At 37.4% G+C, this 24,295-nt stretch overlaps 1 protein-coding gene across 5 annotated transcripts in view; it reads right to left on the bottom strand.

Annotated features, from left to right (window-relative positions):
- Nucleotides 1-24,295, bottom strand: part of CACNA2D1 (calcium voltage-gated channel auxiliary subunit alpha2delta 1) — a 437,732-nt gene that overhangs the window by 5,185 nt on the left and 408,252 nt on the right. For all 5 annotated transcript variants that reach the window (XM_082498408.1, XM_082498409.1, XM_082498410.1 and 2 more), the window contains 13 exons: nt 21,419-21,503; nt 21,143-21,205; nt 20,046-20,149; nt 18,672-18,758; nt 18,230-18,297; nt 16,831-16,869; nt 15,479-15,550; nt 14,821-14,973; nt 14,679-14,731; nt 10,122-10,177; nt 9,851-9,980; nt 7,879-7,991; nt 4,733-4,815 (listed from right to left, as the gene is read on the bottom strand). In XM_082498408.1, coding sequence (XP_082354534.1) covers nt 4,733-4,815; nt 7,879-7,991; nt 9,851-9,980; nt 10,122-10,177; nt 14,679-14,731; nt 14,821-14,973; nt 15,479-15,550; nt 16,831-16,869; nt 18,230-18,297; nt 18,672-18,758; nt 20,046-20,149; nt 21,143-21,205; nt 21,419-21,503 — 1,106 coding nt within the window. The remainder of the gene's footprint in view (nt 1-4,732; nt 4,816-7,878; nt 7,992-9,850; nt 9,981-10,121; nt 10,178-14,678; nt 14,732-14,820; nt 14,974-15,478; nt 15,551-16,830; nt 16,870-18,229; nt 18,298-18,671; nt 18,759-20,045; nt 20,150-21,142; nt 21,206-21,418; nt 21,504-24,295) is intronic.

The following is a 24,295-nucleotide window of genomic DNA, read 5'->3' as shown; positions in this document are numbered from 1 at the left end:
TTCTGAGGTTTGTAGACCATTTGCAGTGGTAAGCCAGCAGTTCTGCCAAGAACAATTTCTAAGTATTCTTTCTGGAGTCAGTTATTCTTTTGTGTCCTAAGCCAAGATAAAAATAGTAGTGGCAAAGAAGGTACAGTAAATCCTATCTAAATTACTTTTTCGTCCGCAGCATTGCACATTGTAATTTTCTTGTGTGCTTTAACTGTTGTGAGAATTACAAGAAATGTAAAAACAAAAGGAGGATAAAGTCTGATTACATGCTGATTTACATAAATTTAAAGAATCAACAATTTTATGGAAATGAGTGGGATCCCATTACTAATTTGTAACCAGATTGAGCTAAACGTCAGTTTTGAATGGTCTTCAAAATGTCTTTTTTGAAAACAGTTTCCCAGTGCCTGAGCTTTAAGAAAACTTCTCAACTGTTTCCTGTAAATGTTATTTTTGAGATTTCTTATAAAATTCCTTATAACAAATTACATAGCAATATTTTGTCCTATCTTTACCTTATCGTCTCTTTACCTCCACCAGTACAATTAGACACTGAACTATTTTTAAGCAGTTTCACTGAAATTTTCCAGCCTGTTACATTACTCACTATTGCATTAGTCACACAGAAAACCTGAGTAACCAACAGGTCAGTTGGGGATGTCCTCTCTTTGTTGTCTTCAAAATAATATTCTGTATATTATTTCTCTTTGAAGACATAAAAAAATAGGAAATGAAATTGGAAAGAATCCTCTTTAGCCAGTTTCATTTCATCAGAAGTGTATCAGAAATTTCTTGCATTAATAAGTCACATGTCAAATTTCCTTGCATGCTTGAGGTAGACAAGTGTCAAATCCAAATGTCATCTCCTACATGTCATGCCTTACTATGATAACTCTAGAAAGGGTTATTTTACAGTATCACACACTGTTAAAATTATTCAGCACTTGCAGAATGGAAACAAATGCTTTGATAAAACCATATATTCACTGTTAAGTATCAAACTCATATATTCATTGCTATATATCAACATTTCCTTGAAGGCAGTGCAGGTCCAGAATTTTAAAGACACACATGGAAATATAAATATGTATATATACACATACATGTCTAAGTCTATAAACATACTTGTTACTCCTTTAGAAGTACACTATAACTATTTCATGTACTAAAACTTTGTCTTGAAGCCTTAATCATTTATCAGAACCCATTGTGCTACACTGACTATAAAAAGGATAAAACAACAGTATCTGCCAAAAAGTTTCTGATCTGGCCTTTGATATCAACCGCTTACCTCAAAGTTATACATTTTATAAGCATATGTTTTAAATGTGTCATATTGCATGGTGAAGACCTTTGCTTTTACTCAAGATTCATTTCAAGTCCCAATGCATTGTCTTTCATAAATGTTGTGTTACCCTCCTTTGTCTGGACTACTGCATAAAGCTGTTAAAACTTTAGAGCTGCCCACACATAGATCAGGGATACAGCCAGTCCCAGCGAGATGTATACAGTTGTTCGGGCTGTTAATCACCCTCCAAGCTCCCACCGATGTCCCTGGGAGCTGATGGTAATAAGACATTCCCAGAAGGGGCTAAAAACCTGTAGAGTTCTTCTCTTTATTCTTGGGGATGGCAAACAAAACCAGTGTGCATGTACAAAGTAAGAGCAAGCTATTCAAGGGGGTGATAACGACTATGTTGTTATCCCTGATTAAAAAAAAAAAAAATAAAAATAAAAGCTGCCATTATTGAACCTGATCAGCTGGTTTATGTCTGTGTTGGCTTCAGTGATTTTAATAAAACTACACAGATTAATGTCCAGTGAGAACCCATTTCAAAAATCACAAAGTTATTAAAAGAGGATGGATGAACAAAACTACCTTTATAACTTTCTCCTGCCAAAAGTCTATCAGCTAAAATTACATTCCATGGGTTTCCCAGTATTTTAGTTTGCCTTCTTGAGCAAAAAGACCATTTTGGACATAAAGAATTCAGCTCAAGGTGAGTCTCTGCTGCTTTGCGTACATTGGACAGTAGCTTTTTAATTAAAATAAGGTTACTGTAGAACAAGTTGCATGAGTAAGAACATGAGATGTTAATCTTCTAGATTTTAATGTGAAATACAGCTGGCTCGGGGGAAGGGACTTTCAACCTTCATCACAACCTTCAGCCACGGTTTTGCAAGTTCCTAGGTTTGCTAGAAGTTAGATCATTTAAATACAAAATAGGAAATTTCAAAATTACTCAAATACAACTGTTAAACAGAACTTTAAACTTTTTTTTAAAACTGATGTTCAAGTGGTTAAGGGAACCTGCCGCCAAGTATAAAGAGAACATAAATTATTGAGAAAATGAGTATTCTAAATGGTTACAATTTTAAATATTTTACTACACTAACTGAAAAATTACCTCTAAGGTTCCATTTCTGTCTCTCAGTTGGCTTTACTTTGATAGATATGTTAGTATCTCCCTCTAGTGGTTTGCTGAGTAACAATATTGATCAGAAACCCCTCCAATGTACAAGGTCATGAATTTTATTCTCATTAGACGGGCAGCTCCCTTGCAAACATGTCACTAGAACAGTAGTGCACACTCTCACACTATTAAATGCAACACAGCCTAAAATGCCAAGGCTTTCACTATGAACCCCGGAGTCTGCACTAAGTCAACCTGCAGGACTTCATGTATCCATGTATTCAGTTAGAAGAAAAAACCTACCTTCTGCTGTAACGCAGCAAAGAATATGTTCAGGTTGCAAAAAGTTAAGAAGTAAAAATACGACTTTACTGAATTAATTGTTTAACCAAATCGGTGCACACTATTACCTTCCATTGTTAACATTTGCATTAACTTAGATGCAGTGAAAACTCCTCACTCTTCTTAATAGCAACGGTCCCATTACTCTTACACAGAGCGCTCATCTTTGCTATCCCTACATACAGCTTTATTTTCACGGGTATTATAGTCTCTTCTAATTACTTCGTAACTTTGTCTCCGTGCAGAAAACTTTCTTCTGCTGCTTCATTTCAACAAGGACAGGGGAAAAAATGTTTTGAAGGGAATGACACTGACTCAATTAGTACATGTGCAATCTCAAAAGTGCCAATCGTATAAACCCAACAGGTTCCCGTGTCTTTGTATTTGCTATAGGAGAGGCCCTTGTGTTCTGTAATTCTGATTTATAAGGTTTCAGACAGGGTTTTCTCATATTTAATTTCCTTTAATATTGCAAGAATAATTTGCTCCAGATTGTTGCTTTTGGGGCTCACTTCATTCTGTTTTCCTTTTTATGCTTAGTAAGTAAAAAGTCTGCTATTCTTTTAAGCCAAGAACAAAACAAAAAATTAGAAAGTAACTGACCATCCACACCACATGAAAACTTGCAGAAAAATGAAGATAGGAGCGGACGTCATGGCAGAGGCACGACTCGTTGTGCATATAGGCTGATCCTATTAATAACGGGCAAAGTAGCAAGTAGAGGAAAGGAAAGAAAACACAGAAAAAAAGACATACAAGATGAGATATCATGCAGATTGCTGGCAGTTAGCAGAGTTAATGTGAAAGCATCCACCCAAGAGCAAGAGATTCACAGCAAATTTTGCAAATAAACTTAACCAAAACAATCCACTGTTACAAAACACATGACTTACACACCGATTAGCACATCAAGCTAGTGAGCAAGAGTTGTACTTTCACACACAATCGTATCAGGAGGATTTGGGATATTTACCATGGCCAAATGGCTTTTGGATGATTTTTCAACTTTGTTTAACCTTTGTTGGCCAGTAAGAAGATTTCCTTTTTAAAGTACCATTTGATTACTAGAAAAATGCATTGAAAACCAACTGTCTGGACTTTTTTAACGCGACAGACATCTCACCAATTGTGAAAGAAAATCAAAGAATATACTGGATTAAAACCTGGTATACAGCAATTATAACCAACTAACTGCACTAGTTTTGGACAATCTTTTATTTGCAGAAATGGTATGAGGCATTAGAAATGCATTTTAAAAATAATTTTTTTTACATAATGGCAGGTACTTCCCTGTTCAGTACTTTTTGCCTTGAAATTTATTTTGAGCAATTTGACTTCAACATATTGTCTTTCATACAGTATTTCAAAAGGTAACACGGAGATTATATTAAAAGTAAATTATATATGTGGCACAGTTATAATTTTTCTCCTTCAAACCTTTGATGTATACAATACAAACACCACAGTTTTGCTGATTTCAGTAAAGCAATGCAGTTTATAACTGTTAAGAATGTTACCTAGGGTCAATATATTTGCAGAATTTCTAAGAGGAACAACATCCCAAACCAGATAAAATATTTTAATCATTTAACAACATCTTAAATAATATTCACAAACACTAATATAAAAATACTGCTTCTAAGACAGGATTATCGTCTAGTTGTGAAAGCCATTGAAGAACTGAATTTGACAGCACTGTACAGACACCATCAGTTTTATTCTCACTGTTGGCTTTTATTTTAGTGAGAATCATGTGTGAAAGTGCAATGGTTATAGGAAAGGCAGATAAGAAAGCAGCTGTTATTTTATGTTAATCATGGGAAATTTGAAATAGAGTGGCTATGGTCTAGAATGAACGGTATGTTTAGTGATCGATAGGTTACCAGGCACCAAGGGACATTTAAACATAGTTTTCACTGCTCTTCTAAAACAGCTGTACAATTGTGTTTAAAGGTAGTCCTAAAGTCTTACAAATTCAGTTTTACCTGTTTGGCTTCATCAAAACAGACATCAGGACCTTTTCTGTATCTAGGTTGTTTGACCATTTCACAGGGATTTGGCCCTTCATCTGTTTCTCCGGTTAAGGACCGTGACTGTTTTTCATGCATTGTACATTAGCAGGATTAACATCCTGCTTTTTCTTTCGTGGGAGAAGAGAAGTTTTATGCTAATTCAGACAGTACTGAAATAAACAACAATAGTCTCAGTTCCTTGTTTAAATTAAAGAAAACAAAACCAATCCAACCCTCCAGATACATCAAAATCAAATACCCTTTTTTTTTACACTGCTTTAATCAAGAAATAAACATCCTGCATGACTTTTTTGAACCAGTATTTCCAGAACCGTACACAAAATAAATATAAAAGCTGAGTTTTTTTTAAGATTTTCTGTATTGCTTTTATTACCATCACACAAGTATTACAGAAAATATTTGATAAAATAGTAAACTCTCAATTGTACTTATTGGTTACAGTATATGTTACCCTTGAGTTGTTCTGCTGAAATAGTTACACAGCAAAAGTGAGGAAGCCTGTTTGGAAAAGTAATGCTATGTGCAGGCAGAATATTGCAGTGAAGGCCTATAAGAACTACTGGTTTTATTACGTGTACACCTATATTATCCCAAATATCACAGACAAGATCATCCCACTGTAGGCTTTGATAGTAAATGACAGAAAACCTAATCAGAACTCATTAGCATTCAGTGATGAAGGGAGACAGAGAAAATGCTGTCCAAACTACCAGCAGAACAGCAGGATAGAAACAGGAGCAGTGACATGTTACTAATTAGGTAACTGTAAACATGAAGTAAGCTTTAGCTTACATCTCTGAAATCTGTAATTGCTGATATTTATATGTAAATACTATACTTCGCATTTGCCACAGGTTAACCAGGGACACAAACCATTGCGGCATCCTTGTAAGGCAACGACATGGCGAACTGCAAAACCACCTTCTGTTGAAACCTGCTTACATTACCATTCGGTGTGTTAAGCTTTTTTTATTCCACTGTTGGTATTACACACACAAAAGCTAAGCTAGGGTGCTTTATCAAAAATGAGCACTAAAACTTTACTTATCTTAGCAGTTCTAACTTATCCCTGAAGGAATCCTACTCCTGCACGACTGTGGAGTACTGCAGCAGCCTCATCGCAACGAGTGGAGGTGCCCAATGGAAGACAAAGCAAGAGGACAGGGAACTTACTTCTACAGATCTACATCTGCCTTCATTCAGATGTTATCAGACTCACCTCCCCTTTCCTCTGTCGGGGCCCAGCTGAAAGGGAAGTCAAAACATAGAAATATTCTAAAAGACCACGTGCACAAGCAAAGCTATATCAGCCAGAAGGAAGGAGAGTCTAATAACAACCATCTGAATAGCACCCAAAGGTCGTTCTGTCTGCTCGTGTGATGCTATGCTACATATGCATTTCACAATGTACCTTAGTTATAGAAAAGAGAGAATAGCTTAGTACTGCATAGTTGGAACAAAAATAAAATAGTTCATGTAGTCAATGTAAGCCCACCCAGCTGCCCTGGCTGCCATTTGAGGTCATTTACTGCTTCCTAGAAGGTTTGGGCCCCACCAGGAAATGCACTTCATGTGCTCATTTCCCATCAAACGTGCCTTATTTTCCATAGCGAGTGCCGTCTATAAATTCAGACAGTGACAACAGTTAATCAAACTGTCATGGACTGAAGCCAATCAGAATATTAGGCTGTGTTTACATAGTTCTTTGATGACATAGGTATTGCTTCCACCCCAATGTAACTTCCTTTTCAGCCCAAACGTAGGTAGAATTCCAGTTTTATTAATGTGGCAACGAACGCATCGCTTGTGCCAAAGAAACACAGTCATCTCTACCATCATCTACTTTTCTTTCAGGAACGGGAGAGGCTGTCTCAACTAACTTCCTGACATGGACAAAGGTATTACTAATTATTTTCCATATTCTGTCATATTAATCTAAATTATCATTTGATTTACCATCTCTGGCATGCTATCCTCAAGCATATATACCAGAGAAAAATTGAGGTGAATTTCTCCTGGCCTAGAATATGCGTATGTTTGTTTTATGCATTTCCATCACAATCACCTCCAGGTATCTAATGGAGTGACCAGGCTAGGGGCGTAGAGATTGGCATGAAGGTGGTTGCAAGTTAGGGTAACCTTTCACATGCTTTTAATTGTAATGCATGTGTCGCAAGGGCTCTGCTTAGCATATATGCCACCTGTGTCCCCTGTCAGCTCTGAAGAAATTCTATGCTAGCAGCTGGGTAAGCTCTGGCTTTTGATGGTTAAAGCAGTTTCCGCAAGAGGCGAGCAGTTCTCATTGGCACTGAGCACACACTAAAGTGCCTCCATCACTTCACCTCAGTGTTGCAGGCATCAGGGCAGCATCCCAACTTTCCATGACCAAACACTCTTATCTTGGCGTTGCCCTTTTTTGTTATTTCTCTAGACAGACATTCCCTCGTCTTTTCTAAAGGCTCAACAAACCCAGGACTCTCAGGCTCCCCTTGCCTGTCCTGTGCTCCAGATGCCAGCCACCTTAGTGGCCCTTCACTGGACTTCCTTCACTATGTCATTGTGGTACTGGGGAGCCGCAAACTGTACACAACACTCCAGGTGTGGTCTCACCAGTGCTGAAGAGATGGGATGGATCAATTCTCCCAACCTCCTGACTACACGCTTGCTAACATAGCCCAGGGCATGACTGGCTCTCTTTATTGCAATGCACAGTGCCAACTGATGTTCAACTTCTTGTCCACCATGATACTCAAGTCCTTTTCTGCAAAGCTGTTTCTAGTCACTCCGCCCCCAGCCTGTGCAGCTGCATGTCATTTCTCTGTCCTGGACCCAACACTTTGCATCTGCCTTTTGGAAACTTCGTTAAGTTCCTGTGAGCCCATTTCTGTTTAGGTCCCCACAAATCACAGCTTTGCTCTCTACCTCATTGACTGCTGCCTCAGATCATTTGTGACACAAATATCTGCTGCTCCCAGTACTCCAATGGCAACCATGCTACTAACATGTGCACAAACAGGTCATTTTTTTCCAAATATATTCCAGTATACCGTAGCCAAAAATCACTCCACACTACTAAATAACGTGATTTTAAAGGATACCCGGCTTCTCCGCTTGCATCAGTGGCTTTGGGTCACAGGAGCGGCACAGCAGTTGGCTGTCACTAATAATGAATACTAGATTGGTGTTTGAAATCTTCTCTGCATGATAAAGTCTGGAAAAAAAGCCAACAAAAGCCTGTGTTTAAATGAAGCAAGGAAATCCATATTTGAGAAGGGCACACAGTATTGGAATAAAAATAAACTAATTTCACAGATTCAGTCTGCCCGTTACTGTTTATCTTTTCCATTAACAAACAGCAAGAAACATTTATAACAAATTTTGTAATCTTTTTGACATTTCTATGGTTCCCCCTTTCAACTAGACTTAGTAGTGGAAAAAATGGGAAAGAGCATAAAATGACTTTAATTGAGTTAATATCTAGCTCTGTACTGCTACAACAGTAGCTGTACTGAGAAATAAAATCAGTTCAGCCTGGATTCTTCCCCTAATTACACTAAGAAACCCCTCATTCACAAAAACAAATAAACAAACAAAACCTCAACACATAAATATAAACCTGCCTGTAAGAAGGGAGAGAAAGAGGTTTAGGTTATACATGTTGTGTATTGAATGAGTATTTGTTGTATTTTTATGTACATATAATTCCACAAAACACCTTTAAGTTAGTAGGGAAAGCAGAGAAAAAAAAAATCTTAATGTTTATTAGTCTTTAATAAATGTATTCTACCTCCCAAAGAGAGGTAAATTCAGGACAGTCTAACAGTTTAATTGCTTTTAGTGGATTCTAAATATATTTTCATATGCATATAAAACAACAAGCAAGTCTTTTCCTCGAGATGGTTACCATTCTATATAAGCAGAATTTTATTACTTAGGTGTGAATTGATCAGATTATTTCTGAAATTTCACAGATTATGAGTTTGTACCACTGATGGGGTACAATAAGAAGACAAGATACCTGTTAATTAAATAACTGATATTGTGATTACATATCTGGTTGTTTTAAGCATCTTAAATTGTCCTTTCATACTCATTCCCACACTGTGGCACTATTTTTGCAATATTAGCATAATAATTTCTGTAGTCTTTCAGTAACCTGAGCTAAAGAGCTCTTCTGAAAACCCACAACCACAAAACCCTACAAAAACCAAACCCAAACCCAAAAACCCCAGCTTAACGAGTTCTCTGCACAACCAGGCACCACACAAACACATACATGGAGGAAACTGTGGAAGTGGGAAAAAATGTCTGGGTGTTTTGGCAGTATTCACCATTCTCCAATGTCCTCCGTCTTTCTTTCCCAGCTTCAAATATTGTCTTCAAGGAGTTTAAAATCTGGCTGTTAATTTTAATTTCTAAGACATTTTCAGATACTCCTAATGTATGGAATCTTTCAACCCAGCAGGCTTTTGTATGAAACACAGTATTGAGTCCAAGTTATGTTTCTGAAGTGTCCTATTTTTTAACATAACATTTAACATCATCTTGAACAGGCACATGGTGCCCGAAGAGTAATTATTTTAATCACAAAACAAAACATCATGATTGCTTAATAAGACCCACAGCTCTTAAATCATGAGCCTTATGGACTAGAAGGTAAATTTGAAGATAAACTGCATAATGTCTTGACCATCAAAAATTCTAATACATAAACAGGTTAAAGAAAATAATCTTGTGAATATTGCATAATGCTTTTAAGTTCATACAATAAATTAAAAGAAAATAAACTGTAACAGAAATACAATGTTGATGGAACATATACAGACTATAAAACAAAAACTTGACTAAGGTATTTCTATAATTCTTCAATTATTACAATTAAAATTCATTCTAAACAAATACAAATAAAATACAATTTATCATTTTACTACCTATATACTTCTTTGTCTTCCTTAAGTAAGTTTGGTATAGTTAATCTAAAATATATTATTTGTTCTTATAACAGTGTCATTATTTTTTTTTAAATAAACAAATATCCAAAAGTTATTATTTATATTGAAGGAAATTTACCTGGAGCAGTTTATACAGTCTACAATCCCACTGAAAGATTTATCATCGTTTTCAAAGAAATACTGAGTTTGCTCAGTGATACAGCTTGTTTTAGGCAGGGCAGCACCGAAATCATCATCTTCCATGTCAGCTGATAGAAAGAAGAAAATAAATAAATAAATAATGACATTTTAAAGTCACAGGCGTAATGGGGAGATCCAAATATGGCCCCCAGCCTAGATTCTTACCTTCTACTTCACTCAAAGTTGACTCTAACATTCTCTGGACTTACCTGCCTCAAGGAAACGTGGAAAACTCAAGCTCAAAAACAGCTGCTGTAAGATAGACCTGAACATAGAAAGACAATATACATTTGTTAAAGGCTTTTCTGCCATCTTTGTGTTTTACTAGGTCCTTAAAAATTACTCAAACAAGAATAATTAACAACAGAATCATCACGGTTAATTATGCTTTTCATAGAATCATAGAATCATGGAATGGTTTAGGTTGGAAAGGACCTTGAAGATCATTGAGTTCCAACCCCCTTGCCATAGGCAGGGACACCTCCCACTAGACCAGGTTGCCCAAGGCCACGTCCAGCCTGGCCCTGAACACCTCCAGGGATGGGGCCTCAACAGCCCCTCTGGGCAACCTGTGCCAGTGCCTCACCACCCTCAAAGTGAAAACTTTCTTCCTAATGCTTAATCTGAACCTGCCCTCTTCCAGTTTAAAGCCATTCCCTCTCGTCCTATCACTACATGCCCTAGAAAAAAGTCCTTCCCCAGCTCTCCTGTAGGTCCCCTTTAGGGACTGGAAGGCCGCAATAAGATCTCCCCGGAACCTTCTCTTCTCCAGGCTGAAAAGCCCCAACTCTTTCAGCTTCTCCTCATAGGAGAGGTGCTCCAGCCCTTGGACCATCCTCATGGCTCTCCTCTGGACACATTCCATCAGGTCCATGTCCTTCTTATGTTGGGGACTCCAGAGCTGGATGCAGTACTCCAGGTGGGGTCTCACGAGAGTGGAGTAGAGGGGCAGAATCACCTCCTTTGACCTGCTGGCCACACTTCTGATGCAGCCCAGGATACGGTTGGCCTTCTGGGCTGCGATTGCACACTGCTGGCTCATGTTGAGCTTCTCGTCAATCAGCACCCTCAGGTCTTTCTCCTCAGGGCTGCTCTCCAGCCATTCCCCGCCGAGCCTGTATTTGTGTTTGGGATTGCCTCGACCCAGATGTAAGACCTTGCACTTGGTCTTGTTGAACTGCATGACGTTGGCTTGGGCCCAGCTCTGCAGCCTGTTCAGGTCCCTCTGGATGGCATCCCTCCCCTCCAGCGTGTCTGCCTCCCCAAACAGCTTGTTATTATTGGCAAACTTGCCGAGGGTGCACTTGACCCCACTGTCCATGTCGCCAACAAAGATGTTGAACAGTACAGGTCCCAGTACCGACCCCTGAGGAACACCACTTGTCACTGCTCTCCTCTTGGACATCGAGCCGTTGACAGCAACTCTTTGAGTGCGACCGTCCAGCCAGTTCTTTATCCATCGAGTGGTCAATTTGTTGAATCCATGTCTCTCCAATTTAGAGACCAGGATATCCTGTGGGAGGGTGTCAAACGCTTTGCACAAGTCCAGGCAGATGACATCAGTTGATCTGCCCTTGTCCACTGCCACTGTAACCCCTTCGTAGAAGGCCACCTAATTTGTCAGGCATGACTTGCCCTTGGTGAAGCCATGCTGGCTGCCACAAATCACCTCCTTGTTTTCTACGTGCCTCAGCAGAGTTTCCAGGAGGATCTGCTCCATGATCTTTCCAGGCACAGAGGTGAGACTGACCGGCCTGTAGTACCCTGGGTCCTCCTTATTTCCCTTTTTTAATATAGGGTTTATGTTTCCCCTTTTCCCGTCAGCAGGAACCTTACCAGAGCAGCACGACTTCTCAAATACGATGGCTAGTGGCTTAGCGACTTGATTTGCCAGTTCCCTCAGGACCCACGGTGTATCTCATCAGGTCCCATGGACTTGCGCACCTTCAGGTTCCTCAGGTGGTCTCGCACTTGATCTTCTCCTACAGTGGGCCGTTCTTTATTTTCCCAATCCCCGCCTTTGCATTCTGCATCAACTTATAATAACTTAATAACTTTTGCTAGTTACTAAAGTTGTGTTTCTTTAAACCTTAGGATTTGACTCTGGTTTTCTTTCCACACTTTCTCCCAGGTCTTCTTTCACACTAATCTTTTATTCTACTGTTGCGATTTGCTATCATTTGTGACCATAAGTCACATGATGGAAATGTTATTATGCCATCCATGTCCTCCTTTTACACCTTAGGGGGAGGTGGAAGAGGCATGTTGATATCTCTCTAACACTTAAACTAACCAGAAATCCTTTCGAACACGCTCCAGAAAAATGCTCCTGAATTAGATGGTTTATACTGATTAAGGCTCATTAAATTGCTGAGAAGGAGATGAACACTGGAATATTACAAGTATATTATAAAAATCATTACTGTAGCAGTTGACTTTTAAAACCATCTCTATTCCTGCTCTTGAGGTATAGAATATATTTTCCTCCCAGATGTTGCCGAACACTTAAGCTTAAAGAGCTCCATTTATTTAAAATTAGTTTTCTTCACTCGCGATCATGTTTTTCCTATTTTATTTACTTGAAGCAAGTACCAGCTTGCCACATACAGAGCCCTCTTTTCCTCTACCAACCTGTCAAAACAGGAATCTCAGCAGTTAAGTTCCCTGCCTCCCTGCTTGTGCTTAAACTTTCTTAAGTTGTAGTTTCCTGTCATCACATTTTAGGTTTGCTTCTGCCTACAAATATGACCTGATCTCTCCTCGCCGCATTCTGCACTAATGTTTGTTCTGCAGAGAGAAGGGACTGTATAACTTTATTCAGCCTCCAATATTTTTTCCTTTTCTCCTCATCCAGCGTGATCCATATGTAAAGAAACTGAGTCTGCCTGTCACCTTTCCAGTGGCATTGTTGCCTGAAGGAGCTCTGGATTCACATCCACAGATTTGTGCCTTGAATGATCAGATGGACAGTGCACCAGCTGTCATGGATGAGAAGGGACCTGATGTCATTCAACAATGACACAATTTGCTGACAGAAAGTAGTAATTCTTCGTGAGGACCTGACAGAATTTATAGGCGATTGAGTGAAAGAGGCAGCCTGGGACAACTGTAAAATCTTCTGAGTTAAAAGACCATGAAGGAGAAATGATACATACTCTCTTAATTAAATGCTAATGCATCCCATATAAATTTTGAAAATTATCACTCACACCTTTATCCCATATTGTTGCCTGAAACACTATAGTTTTCTTTAATAACCTGGTTTCTCTTATTTCTCTGCATTTGCTTTTGCCAGGTGCCTCACTGAATCCATTTTTGGTCAACCCTTTTCACTCCGCTTGCTTAATGGCCTTCTCTGCCTGCTTCTGACCTAGATTCCATTAAAAACATATCCATAGAAAGTACTTTCATGTGGTGCTTTCAAGTTAAACATCACACAAAATAAACCTCAGGTCTAAATTGAATCCAGACCACTGAGCCTGATTCGAACACTGATAAACTAAAGTTTCTCTGCTTGAGAAGAGCTCAAGTTTCTCTTCTGGATTATTGCCCATCTCCAGTTTTTGAGGTTTGCTGTTGTCCAAGAAAACCGAGATTTTTGCTGTTGCTGTTAACAAAATGTAAACAACAATAAAGACCAACATACAATCTTCATAGTGCTATCTGTGAGAAAATTACTGTATGTTTGTTCAGCTGCTGTATATTTTAACTTCATAAAATAGGTAATTTATTCCAGCTTGGTAATTATTACATAAAAAAGCGTCATGAAACTTTAGAAAAAGGAACAGACAGTCTCCAAGGGTGCAATTCACACCAATGCAAAAGTATCACATCAGTCCCAATCATCCCAACTTGGTGCTGTGGTAAGTAGCTGGTAGGGATATCTAGCTACATGGCTCTGAAATAGGTAAAATTATTTCTGTGGCTATTATCAATAATGCACAAACCAAAGTCAAAAGAAAAGAAAGCTCCTAAATGTCTCTTTAGTTTTAAAATATATCCAGTATTGTGATTGTGAAAGATAAATTTAACTACCGGTGCAATCCTGCCTCTCTCAAGGTCAATCCCAAAACTCCACAACAGTCCAAATATAGCAACTTTTCCCTTTCAGCTAGAAAATGCTGACTATACGTGAATGTAGAATTATCCAAAATGCTTTATATATATTTGCTTCCTTGAAGTAGTTCAGTAGTGCTTTCCACATTCCATTTCAAAAAAACCCCTAGTAATTAACATGAGAATCCTTAACTGAACTGTGCCATCAGATAACATAGTGGTTTTCCTGCAGTCTGAAGCAAGACTTCTTTACATTTTGCAATAGAGAAGCTTCATGTGTTTTTGTAAGATGATTCACTGAAAAGCAGAAATTGATTTTCTTAAGACTTCTTGCTAGAAAAAGGGAAAGAAGATATTCTGAAACAGGGAACCAAGTGACCAATAATTCTAAGTGTAATAACTTCACCTGAACCTTCCCACCTGCCTATCAGAGTTAGACCATCAATCCCAACTCTGCTTCCTGAACCTGATTTTGAGGAGTCAGAACACACAATTGCAAAACCTGGCAAGAGTAGTTTTGAACTCAACTGTTGACAGAATGCTGAATTTTCCAAGGAGTTTGGAGACATAGAATTTTCACCATAAGAAGAAACTGCAGAAACAAAGGGTTCAGAGCAGTTTCGGGGGTGGGGAGAGACTAACACAGTCTCAACCTACAGAATAATTAATTCTAGTTTGGACATACAGATTTCTGACAGACTTGCACTTACCAGGCAGCTGCCGAAGCCCACCATCCGAGATGCAAGATATCTGTTATCGTAGGCTGGGAAAAAGGAAGAGAGATTATACTATTTGTATAAACACCTGCACACTTTTAAGGGAATGTCAATCACCTCCCAAGGGGCTACTGACCACATAAGCAGAACGAAGTCCAGCTCCTTGCTTTGGTTCTTCTTCAGGATCACAGACTGATTGATAGTCGTACGACTTGTTAAAGGCATACAGGGACATATTAATCAGGTTTCGCATCAGGCCAGGGTCAATTTCACCAAAGAATCTTCCAATCTGATGAAGAAGAATATATGGAGATAAGTTAAAGTATTTCCAAGTATGTTTCTCATAAAAAAGTAAACAACTCATCAGGTTGTGTTGCTTATGTATTTATTTCTTTCTTTGACTATTTCTCTCCCAAAAGCTTGGTTGGACAACTCCAGTTAGACAGAAATTGTTAAATGCACTGCCAATGAGACCACCCTGCTTGAGGAAGAACCCAAGGAATATGAGAAAGAAAGTGTGTGTATGCCATACTACTTGCCCTCACCATCATAAGTCCATCAGCAGCCTAAGGGCAGAGCAGAAAGAACACAACTTGGCAGAAGTATGGCATCTTGAACCATATTAAATAAGACTGTGAAAAAGACTAGCAAAATAACTGGAATTTCTGATACACCAAAATTTTTGTGATTTGGAAGAGTAATTCTTTGGGTAAGTTGAGAGTGAAATCTTATTTTTTTTCTCTTGAAACTTCTTCCCATTTTGTTTCATGTTCTGTCCTTAAAAACATACATACCTGTTGTGTATATTCATCCCGATTTGACATCAAAAGAAATCCACCATCGTCAAGGATAACACAGTCCACATGCTATTATAAGAAAGTAAAATATGTTTTGCAGAAAGGATTTGTCAAGAGAACACTCTGTAAGAAACTATTTTTTATTCAACACTTCAGAAGTATCTTCAAATCTATGTGGCTCAGGCTAAATCACAACCCCATAGCCAAGGGCCAATATTAAGCTATAATAAGTAGCATTATCAGTATTATAAAAGTTTGTTCAGATCAAAGGCTGATTTGTGGCTTAATTTCATAAAAGTCGCTTTGTAAATTCATATTTGCTCAATACTTTGTTAGCTCTGAGTGCTATATCCTTATTAAATCTGATTATAATTGAACCTCAACTCATAATAAGGGACTACAACTTCTCGTGTGCTTCAGCCATGCTTAAAGTCCTTTTCCATTTGCAGCTTTTAATGGCAAAAGTCTTAAGGGCAGACTCTCAGCTTGCTAGTCATGCTCATTTTCACTTGCCAAGGACTGCAGTGGGTTTCTTCCAGATGTCAGGTGCAGGACTGGGAAGCCCACCAGTTCCCTGTGCTTTGCACTTTGTAACAGATCCTTTCAGTCAGAGATGGGAGAGATAGCAGGGAGGCCAAATAGATAACCTCCCAGAGTACCCTTTTTTGCTGTAACTCCTGCATTTAATGATCTTCACACTCCACAAAAGAATTCATGGAAGACCTGAGCGGAGAAAGCTTTTAAGCACATGGCAGAATCTGATACTGTGATTGCCCCTGAAGCTGTGCTCTCCTGAGTGCTAGCAGAGCTCCGGGATCCCCGAATCCTGAACGGGCTGGAGCAGAGGAGAGGAGGATGACTAATGACTGTTGAAGGGCACATCACATATTCTGGTGCTTTTCAGTTTGCATTTATCCTTTTCTAAGGTACTTCTAGTGTTCTTTTTCTCAGTTTGGTGGGGTTTTTGTTGTTTTTTTTTTTTTTATTATTATTATTTTTTTTAAATTATTGCCTTTCCTCGGGATTCTCCCCTTGCTCTGAAGGTTACCATTACACTTTTCTCACATTTTTCTTCACATCGTTCTCTATTCTCTTACTCTATTTTTTTCCTTCCCTCCAGTTCTCATAACCTCATTGCAATGATTCTTGCAACAACTGCTTCACCTTTTATACCCTCTTTCACCCCCTTCCCTCCTATTCTTTTTCTCAAGACACAAATGACTAAGTCCTGTTTTCTGTAAAATTAACCCTCAAATAATAATGATAGAATACTTGTCTTATATAAATCTAGAGAGAAAGAGTGAATTTTCATAATCTGCCAGATATTAATAAAGTGAGCATATTCTTACCATGCTGTTTCTCTCACAGCCACAGATTTCACTGTTGCACTAAAAAAATAGAAGTACAGTAAACTTTACAAAAAAGTTTCAAAAGAAACTATATTTCACAGTGATATTAATCAAGAAAAACAAGTGCAACTGATTTGAATTCCAATATCTGTATACTAATCAAAATTAATTTTGATTGTGTGTCATTTATCACAAATATCTCTGTGAACAACCTGTATTCAGTAATTATCAACAGCACAAGCCCTACTGTCTTTCACAAAGTCTCTGATACATCACCCTTTTTAAGAATGCTCAATATATTAGAGATGAATAGTTTGGGGGACTTGTCAGGCTGTCAGTGTTGTGAGTATAAAATAAAAGAGAAAGAATGTGCATTTCTATGCGTTTGGGGTGTGGAAAGAAAACCCAGAAAACATGCTGCCAATTATCTTTTTTGACCCTTAAAACCTTCACCAGTCTCGAAGCATGGGAAAACCCATGTGATAAAGGAAGCCCTCCATCTCCAGTTAGCTTGTATGGTTTTAATTACAAACATATTTTTCTTTTTCTTGCAATATGTGTATACATACAGACATAACTGTCTCCTTGCACTGTGTCCTGAGCAAAACAACTACTGGACAATGCTGCAGTCACTCAACTCAAATTAATTCTGAGATATTCCTCTTTCTTTCTCTTTTTCAGTTATGTATTTTTGTCCTTAGCTGTTCAGACATTTAGGGAATGCATTTGCCTACCCATTGAGCTCTAACACCCGCAATGGCCAGACACTGTTATAGAGTCCCTTGATGTACAACCAACCAAGCAACATTGCCTCATCCAATTGTTCCATAATTACCTTCATTCTGTGTCTCTGATGTACTATTAATGCACTATTAATGCACTATTTTTTTTTTTTTTTTGGCATTTAAAGCTAAACATTAGATGTAAGGAATGAAAGGGTTAAGCACCTATTTCATTGAGTTCTGTTAAAATGCTGTGATGTAGGTTGCCATGTAAATCCTTACTGTTCACTGTTTATGCATGCTCCATATTAAATAAAAATAGATTAAATTTTTTTCTGGGTTTGTTTTTTTTTTGTTTGTTTTTTTTTTTTTTAAACCAATTCTTTTGCAGATTTTATTCACTGCTACAGCATAATCTTAGTAGGGAGACTACTGGCTGGAATATGTCATTTTTCTTTGTCTTTATCCATGTTGTAGAATTATGAAAGCAAGACACGTACAAAATACAGCCTGTTTCAACATAGATTTATTTTGTGCATTTGGATGATTTAAATACCACAACTACTTGGCAACTACGCATCAGTGTGACTCTGGCACAAATAGCTATTAGACCTATTTGCATCTGAAGCTTTGAGAAATGCAAACAAAGTTCAAAAAAGACTTGGTCAATTGCTTACCAGGCTCTTGATTGTGGTTTTTGTGAAATTTTCCATCCAGCTGGTTGCGTCAATTTTTATTCCAACAACTAACAAGAAATACATGAAAGTCTTTTTTAGTAAAATGAAAAAAAATAAAAAAGGTAACTGTAGGATCCTAAAAAAAAAAAATGGGAAAAACTATAATAACATCTAAATTATTAAACTGGAAAAGGATAAAATATGAGTTTTGCTCAGTTGTCTGACCACCAACATCCTTCATGAGACTAATAAATTAAGCACTCTTACTCAAACACAGCCAGATCTTTGGCTTGATTTCCACTAGCAAGATTAAAAGAGTCTCGGAGAAAAGAATGTTATATAAAGTGAAGTTCCTTTGAAATCTCAATTAAATTTCTAATTCACTGTTGAGCAACAACCAAATAACGAATGTATTTAGAGTTTCAGCACCACTCTATCTTACCTGCTGGTTTCAAAAGCTTCCCATTAATTGTTATTTCCACAGCCTTGCTTACCATGATACCTGTTTCATAGCTATTGGCACCACTTTCTGAGAGTATAGAAGGAAAAACAAAAACAAAACAAAAGGTTAGGGTGATATAAAAGCCTCTTCCTCTGAAAGCAAAATTAATGATTAGTGAAATACCCAGAATGATTAAAAAAAAAAAAAAATCCTTATTCAAAAGCACTGACCCAGTTGCACTATGCATTTATCACCTGTAAGAGCTCAGATCACCAACATCTGGATGACTAAGAGAAATACTTTTGTCTACTTTTCTTCATTCACGTTTTGTGCACAGTTTCGCTGCTTCATAAAGTTACTGCAGCCTCTTTTCTTTTTTCCTGCAAGCAGAGCCATGAATAGCTTTACACATGTGAGCAGCTCTGTTAAAACCCGGACCGGAGCCAAAGATTTTATCCTGCTGTCGTCTGTCTGTTTTTCAATGCAGGGTATACTGACACCGCTCACTAACTAACAATTTCTTCTCTGACAGACTTCAGCCTGTTTTCAACACTGCTTAGTATGAAAAAGCAAGTTAGAAGTGCATTCCCCGGAGCTCTGAGGAACAACAAAGGCTTCAGGGAATTCAGTTAATTACCTTTTTAATATTTTATTGAGAAAAGATGCAATAAATAAGTATGAAATAACAGCAATAAAATATCCCATATGTTTAAGAGAGGAGTATGTCATTTGTGGTAGCATCTGCTTTTAGACGAGCTTGGCAAGGTTAATGCTGCACACATCAGGAACGAGCGCTTACTATTGTGCACATATAGGTTTTAAATATCACAGTATTTCAGAGAAACTGGTTTTGGTGAATAATAGCAATTGGAAATAGATTTCAAAAGTGAAGTTTAAATTAAGCAGCAGTGCAGTGGACAGAGCTGTGGACTCTGGGCTCTTATACCTGCTTCTCCTAGACAGGTTTGGTGCTGAGGAGTTATAAAGAACTCCATCCAAATAAGGCTTTTTAAAGTAGTGTTATTGTCCCCGAGTGTGATTTTCTTGCGCTTCCTTTTAAAATAATTCTGACAAAGCATCTCTATAAAACAGGCTTTCAGTATCATAAATGAACGCCAGCACTCTGCATGTTTTCAGCTTTGTTAATTCTGAGCACGCAGGGCCACCAGACTCGATGATAAATTATAATGTCCCTTATTTAGTGCCCTCCTAGCTACCTTTTCCTTAATAATGGGTGATATCCCAGGATTTTTTTCCTTATGAAGTATCCCACTTGCGTGTTTTGTCAGTGACCTCAACTGGTATGGGAAACTTCCTTAAGTACACTTACATTGGACTAGCTGGCTCTGACATTTCAAAACAGCGATGACTTACTGTTGTAGTACGGAGCCGTGAATATATAGTTGTCATTATCTAAACTCCGTTTATAGAAGCTGACTTCATAAGTTTCAGCATTTTCCAACCAATCTTCTCCTGCCCTAATCACAAAAAAAAAAAAAACAGTGATGGAAAAAAGATAGTTAGTGTCGCATTCAAGCTGAGCTGCCGGAGGTGCGCTTCACAATTGGAAATAATGTGAGAGTCATTCATATAGTCCTCAGCCTTTGTCAGCTTTCGCTGACAAGGTGACAACTGCCAGGTGCAATTATTATTTTTACAAAAGTAGGGGGGAAAAGAAAGGAAAATAGTATTCTTGGAACAGCATGCATCTTGTCTCATCATTTTTAGATATAATGAGACAAACATAACTGCAAAACTACTTACAACAAAATATAAACAAACTTTTATAGCACACACTATCTCTTGAGAAACCATCCCAAAAGATTTTATATCATTAATAACACCAAAACAGAAAAGAAACTGATTTGGGGAGTAAAATTCATTGTCATTTTCCCATTTTGGGGAAACACCGAATAACCTAAGAAAAGAGATAAATTTGCTATTTACCCGTATATCTGTACTGGTGTCCTCAGTATTCCCAGTCACTGATTGGGAGTGTCTGGTTTATTAGACAACCACCTTCACATTCCCTTTTTGCCCTCTGGTAATGATACATTTTTCTCTCTTGAAGTCCCTGGACCATTTGGTCTCCTCTTATTACTCTAAAAAAAAATCAACTACTGCTTTACAGTATTTGCAGCCTGCCAGCCTGCCAAACCAGTAAGTGCTTAGGAGCAATTAGGGATTAGCATGGCCCCACTAGTACCACAAGGGCATTGCTTTTACTGCTACTCTACACTGATTAGAAATTTGGATTACATGACTGGCTACGGAAATAATGTTACGGATCAGTTTCAAGCAGTGACACAGGTAAAATCAAATTAAAACAAGACATTCCATTCATTTCATAGTTATCAGTACAGATTAAACTGTAGGAGAAGTTGTTTTTCAATCAATAAATCCATCATTTAACATTCCAACCTTCCACATTTCAAAGTTATCGTATTATACTATTTTATAATAATTGTTACCTTTTTGGGAACACTCTAGTAATTCCACCATCTGTAACAACAAATTGTGCAACAACTCCATCACTGTAACAAAAATAAGATTTTAAATGAAAACTGACTGAAAATCTCACAAGTTTCTATGTTAAGGGTAGCAATTTAAGTGCATAACTGTGAATTAAATATTTTTCCTGTGTAAACATTAACTGTATATCTCTATATACTCACACATGAATATTACTTTATTATCAAACTTTGAAATGCATCAAAAAAATCACAGTCAATAAAAAGAATACTTACAGAGACAGTTTACTCCAATAATTTTGGGCAAGATCATTTGTAAATCCTGCATCCAGCAAAACTCTAATGACCATATCAGTATTACCTATCAAAAGAGTTAAGACACTCATCTGAAACCATATGACATGGAGTTGCATTAAACAGCTAAAATGAAATTCTGAGTTGTCAAGGCACTATGGCCACAAAAATTGGGCTATTTCTATCAGACATACTACCTAACTGCAAAATACACCAAGTACTCGTTGTTAAATAGATTACTCTCACACTGTTGGCTTCACTTAAACTTTTCCTTCATTGTATCCTAAAAAACTATCTTTGTGTCAGAGGAATAAGCAAGTTGATAAGGGTATAAGTCCCAACTTTGCAAAACCCCTATGTTGAATTTGGAAAGTAACCTATTTTTAGAGCATGTTTTCATTCAAACACTTTATATCTCAGGTGATGCAATGAAACAACACTTAATTCTGAGTTGTACTTACTCCTACATGCTACAAAAATAGAGACAAACCGACTACAATATAAATATATTTATATCAGTTATGCCCCAGCCTCTCAAAAAAACCTATCTGCCATGTGAAAATGGGTACAGAGATATCAACTATTTTGAATTAGTAGCTTAGATGGATATGTAATTTTAAAATATCTTTGAAAACATGGTTTGAAGTCAGGGCTTCTCCAGCATCTTTTTCAGTACTGCTTTGCAAGAGTAAGTGCTAGGAATGCTCAACAGAAGTAAGAACGCACTTCAATACAGATTTTACCATGATGGAAAATAAAACAGGGCTAAATTGGAGCTGAACAATGTAAAGGCAAAATCTGGCTCTTGGTCTTCAATGTCACACAGTAAATCAGCGTTAGCAATACAGTTGTTCCGTGACTGGAACCTGCAGCTCTGAATTCTGCCAAGCCCCAGCCGCTCAGCCTTGCTGAGGAGCTTCAAAACTCCTCCTGGGGAAATATAAAAAAAAACAAACGCACCAACTTTTCTACAGTTTTGCTCCATAGAGAGCCGTGACATGCTCTGTGCTTCACCCTAAGCCTCAGATTCCAGAAAACGGATATTCACTTTTTTTTTTTTTTTTACAAAAGTGTCCTAATTCAATCTGTTTTCACAAAACAGATAAATAGGGGTATGTATTTGGGTATTGAAAACTTCATAAGCTTTAGCAAAAAGGCTTTTTCATAAAATGCACTGAAGTCTGAATGTGTGAGCATGCTACAGCAGCTCTGATTCACCAGCAGGAAGCACTGTCTCATATCGCCTTAATACATTAATTTAATTGTCATTAGATATATTTACATGGCTTAGCTAGACAAACATGTTAAACTACACTGAATGCTACAGAGTCACCTTCCCTATTTGGATGCACACTGTCATGGTATAGTATCTAATATAAGTTAGGGTACTGTTTTAAAAATATTTCTTCAGCTGTAAGTAATGACAAAAGGTCTCAGGATGAAACGTGCATGGCCTTACTGCATCCACATTTTCCTAGAAATTAAATTGAAATTCTGCCTGAATATAAGTATCAAAATATATCTCTCAGAATTATATTTCTCTCTGTTAATATAGACTCCTAATATTTTACTGGATACAGTGGTTTTTAGGATCCCCTTGTACTACCCACATCTTCACAAAGCAAGACTTGCTTACTCACATAAAGCAGATGTCAAAAACAAGTAGGGTCTTACTGCCCAGTAATTAACTGCTCTTACTGTCCCCTTAGTAACGACAGAGGTACTTGTCTATCTTCCTGGTCAACTTCTAAAAGGCTGAAGTTGGATGAGGTGAGTCAAAATATAACAGGCATTAAAGTTATAGCATATAGAGTATTTCAATTTGGGGATTTTACTAGTTACTCCTTTTAAAAAGTATTTTTTTTTTCTGAGATAATTTCCATAGCCAGTGTTTCCTTTAGTCAATGCTGTTTACTTATTCAGGAGACTATTTTTAAAATAACTTAATTATTAGAAAAAAGAAGGAAAAAAGTTAATTTTTTTGTGGATTCCAAAATGAAATATAGCAGTAATTTGATAAAATTTTGGCATAATTGCTTACTAAGCCCTAGTGTATACTGTAATATCACTAAATGTGTCCTCAATGTTTGCTTATATAACTAGTGAATATAAAACTATATAATTTTCATTTATTAACTGGTTTAATCATTGAGATGAACGCTTTCATTTCCAAGATTGAGTCAAGGGACTCAAATAAAATTTCAGTCAGTCAGCAAGCTGTCAATGAATCAGATCAATGTGTTAAAAACAACAACAAACACCCGCACATGTAGACAAAAATAGCCTTTTGTGAGAAGATCTCATATCTAAGTGCACATTCCTTCAGTTATATGGTCTAGCAGAGAGATTCCCATTGAATTGATCAGTGGTCCCTGACAGCAACATGTTAAAAAGACTCGGGAAATGTAAGAAGAAAAAAAAAAAATGTTTATTCCAACTGTTTATAAATTATTGATGGTGCTAAACAGATTTGAATGCATAAACAAACGAATCTAAACTTTGAATTTTTCATGAGAACAAGACTTTAATGCATTACTAATGGTTCATTGAAAAGCCTAACTCCTCATTTGTTCTAAATTGAGTTTAAGGCCAAATTTAAATAAACAAGTACCTTCCCAAAGCCCAGCGCTCACCGCTGCAGCAGTTACGTCAATCTGTGGTCTTAAACAATTCAAGCCCAAGCGAGGTCTCTCTAACCAATTTCTGAACCAGCAATAGAACTTCCTTATCTTTTATTCTGGTTATTGGTTATTTTGGTTCTCTGCTCCTTTTCTTTACTTATTTTGGTTGTATAAGCTGACAAGAAAGAAGACTGAAGATTTCATTACAAGATCTTGAAGTCTACTTAAGACTTACTTT

This window comes from Vanellus vanellus (assembly GCF_965231255.1).
Source record: "Vanellus vanellus genome assembly, chromosome: 1".
Taxonomy (NCBI): Eukaryota; Metazoa; Chordata; class Aves; order Charadriiformes; family Charadriidae; genus Vanellus; species Vanellus vanellus.
Note: the sequence above shows the minus strand (reverse complement) of the source record. Positions and strands in the feature narration are given on the sequence as shown.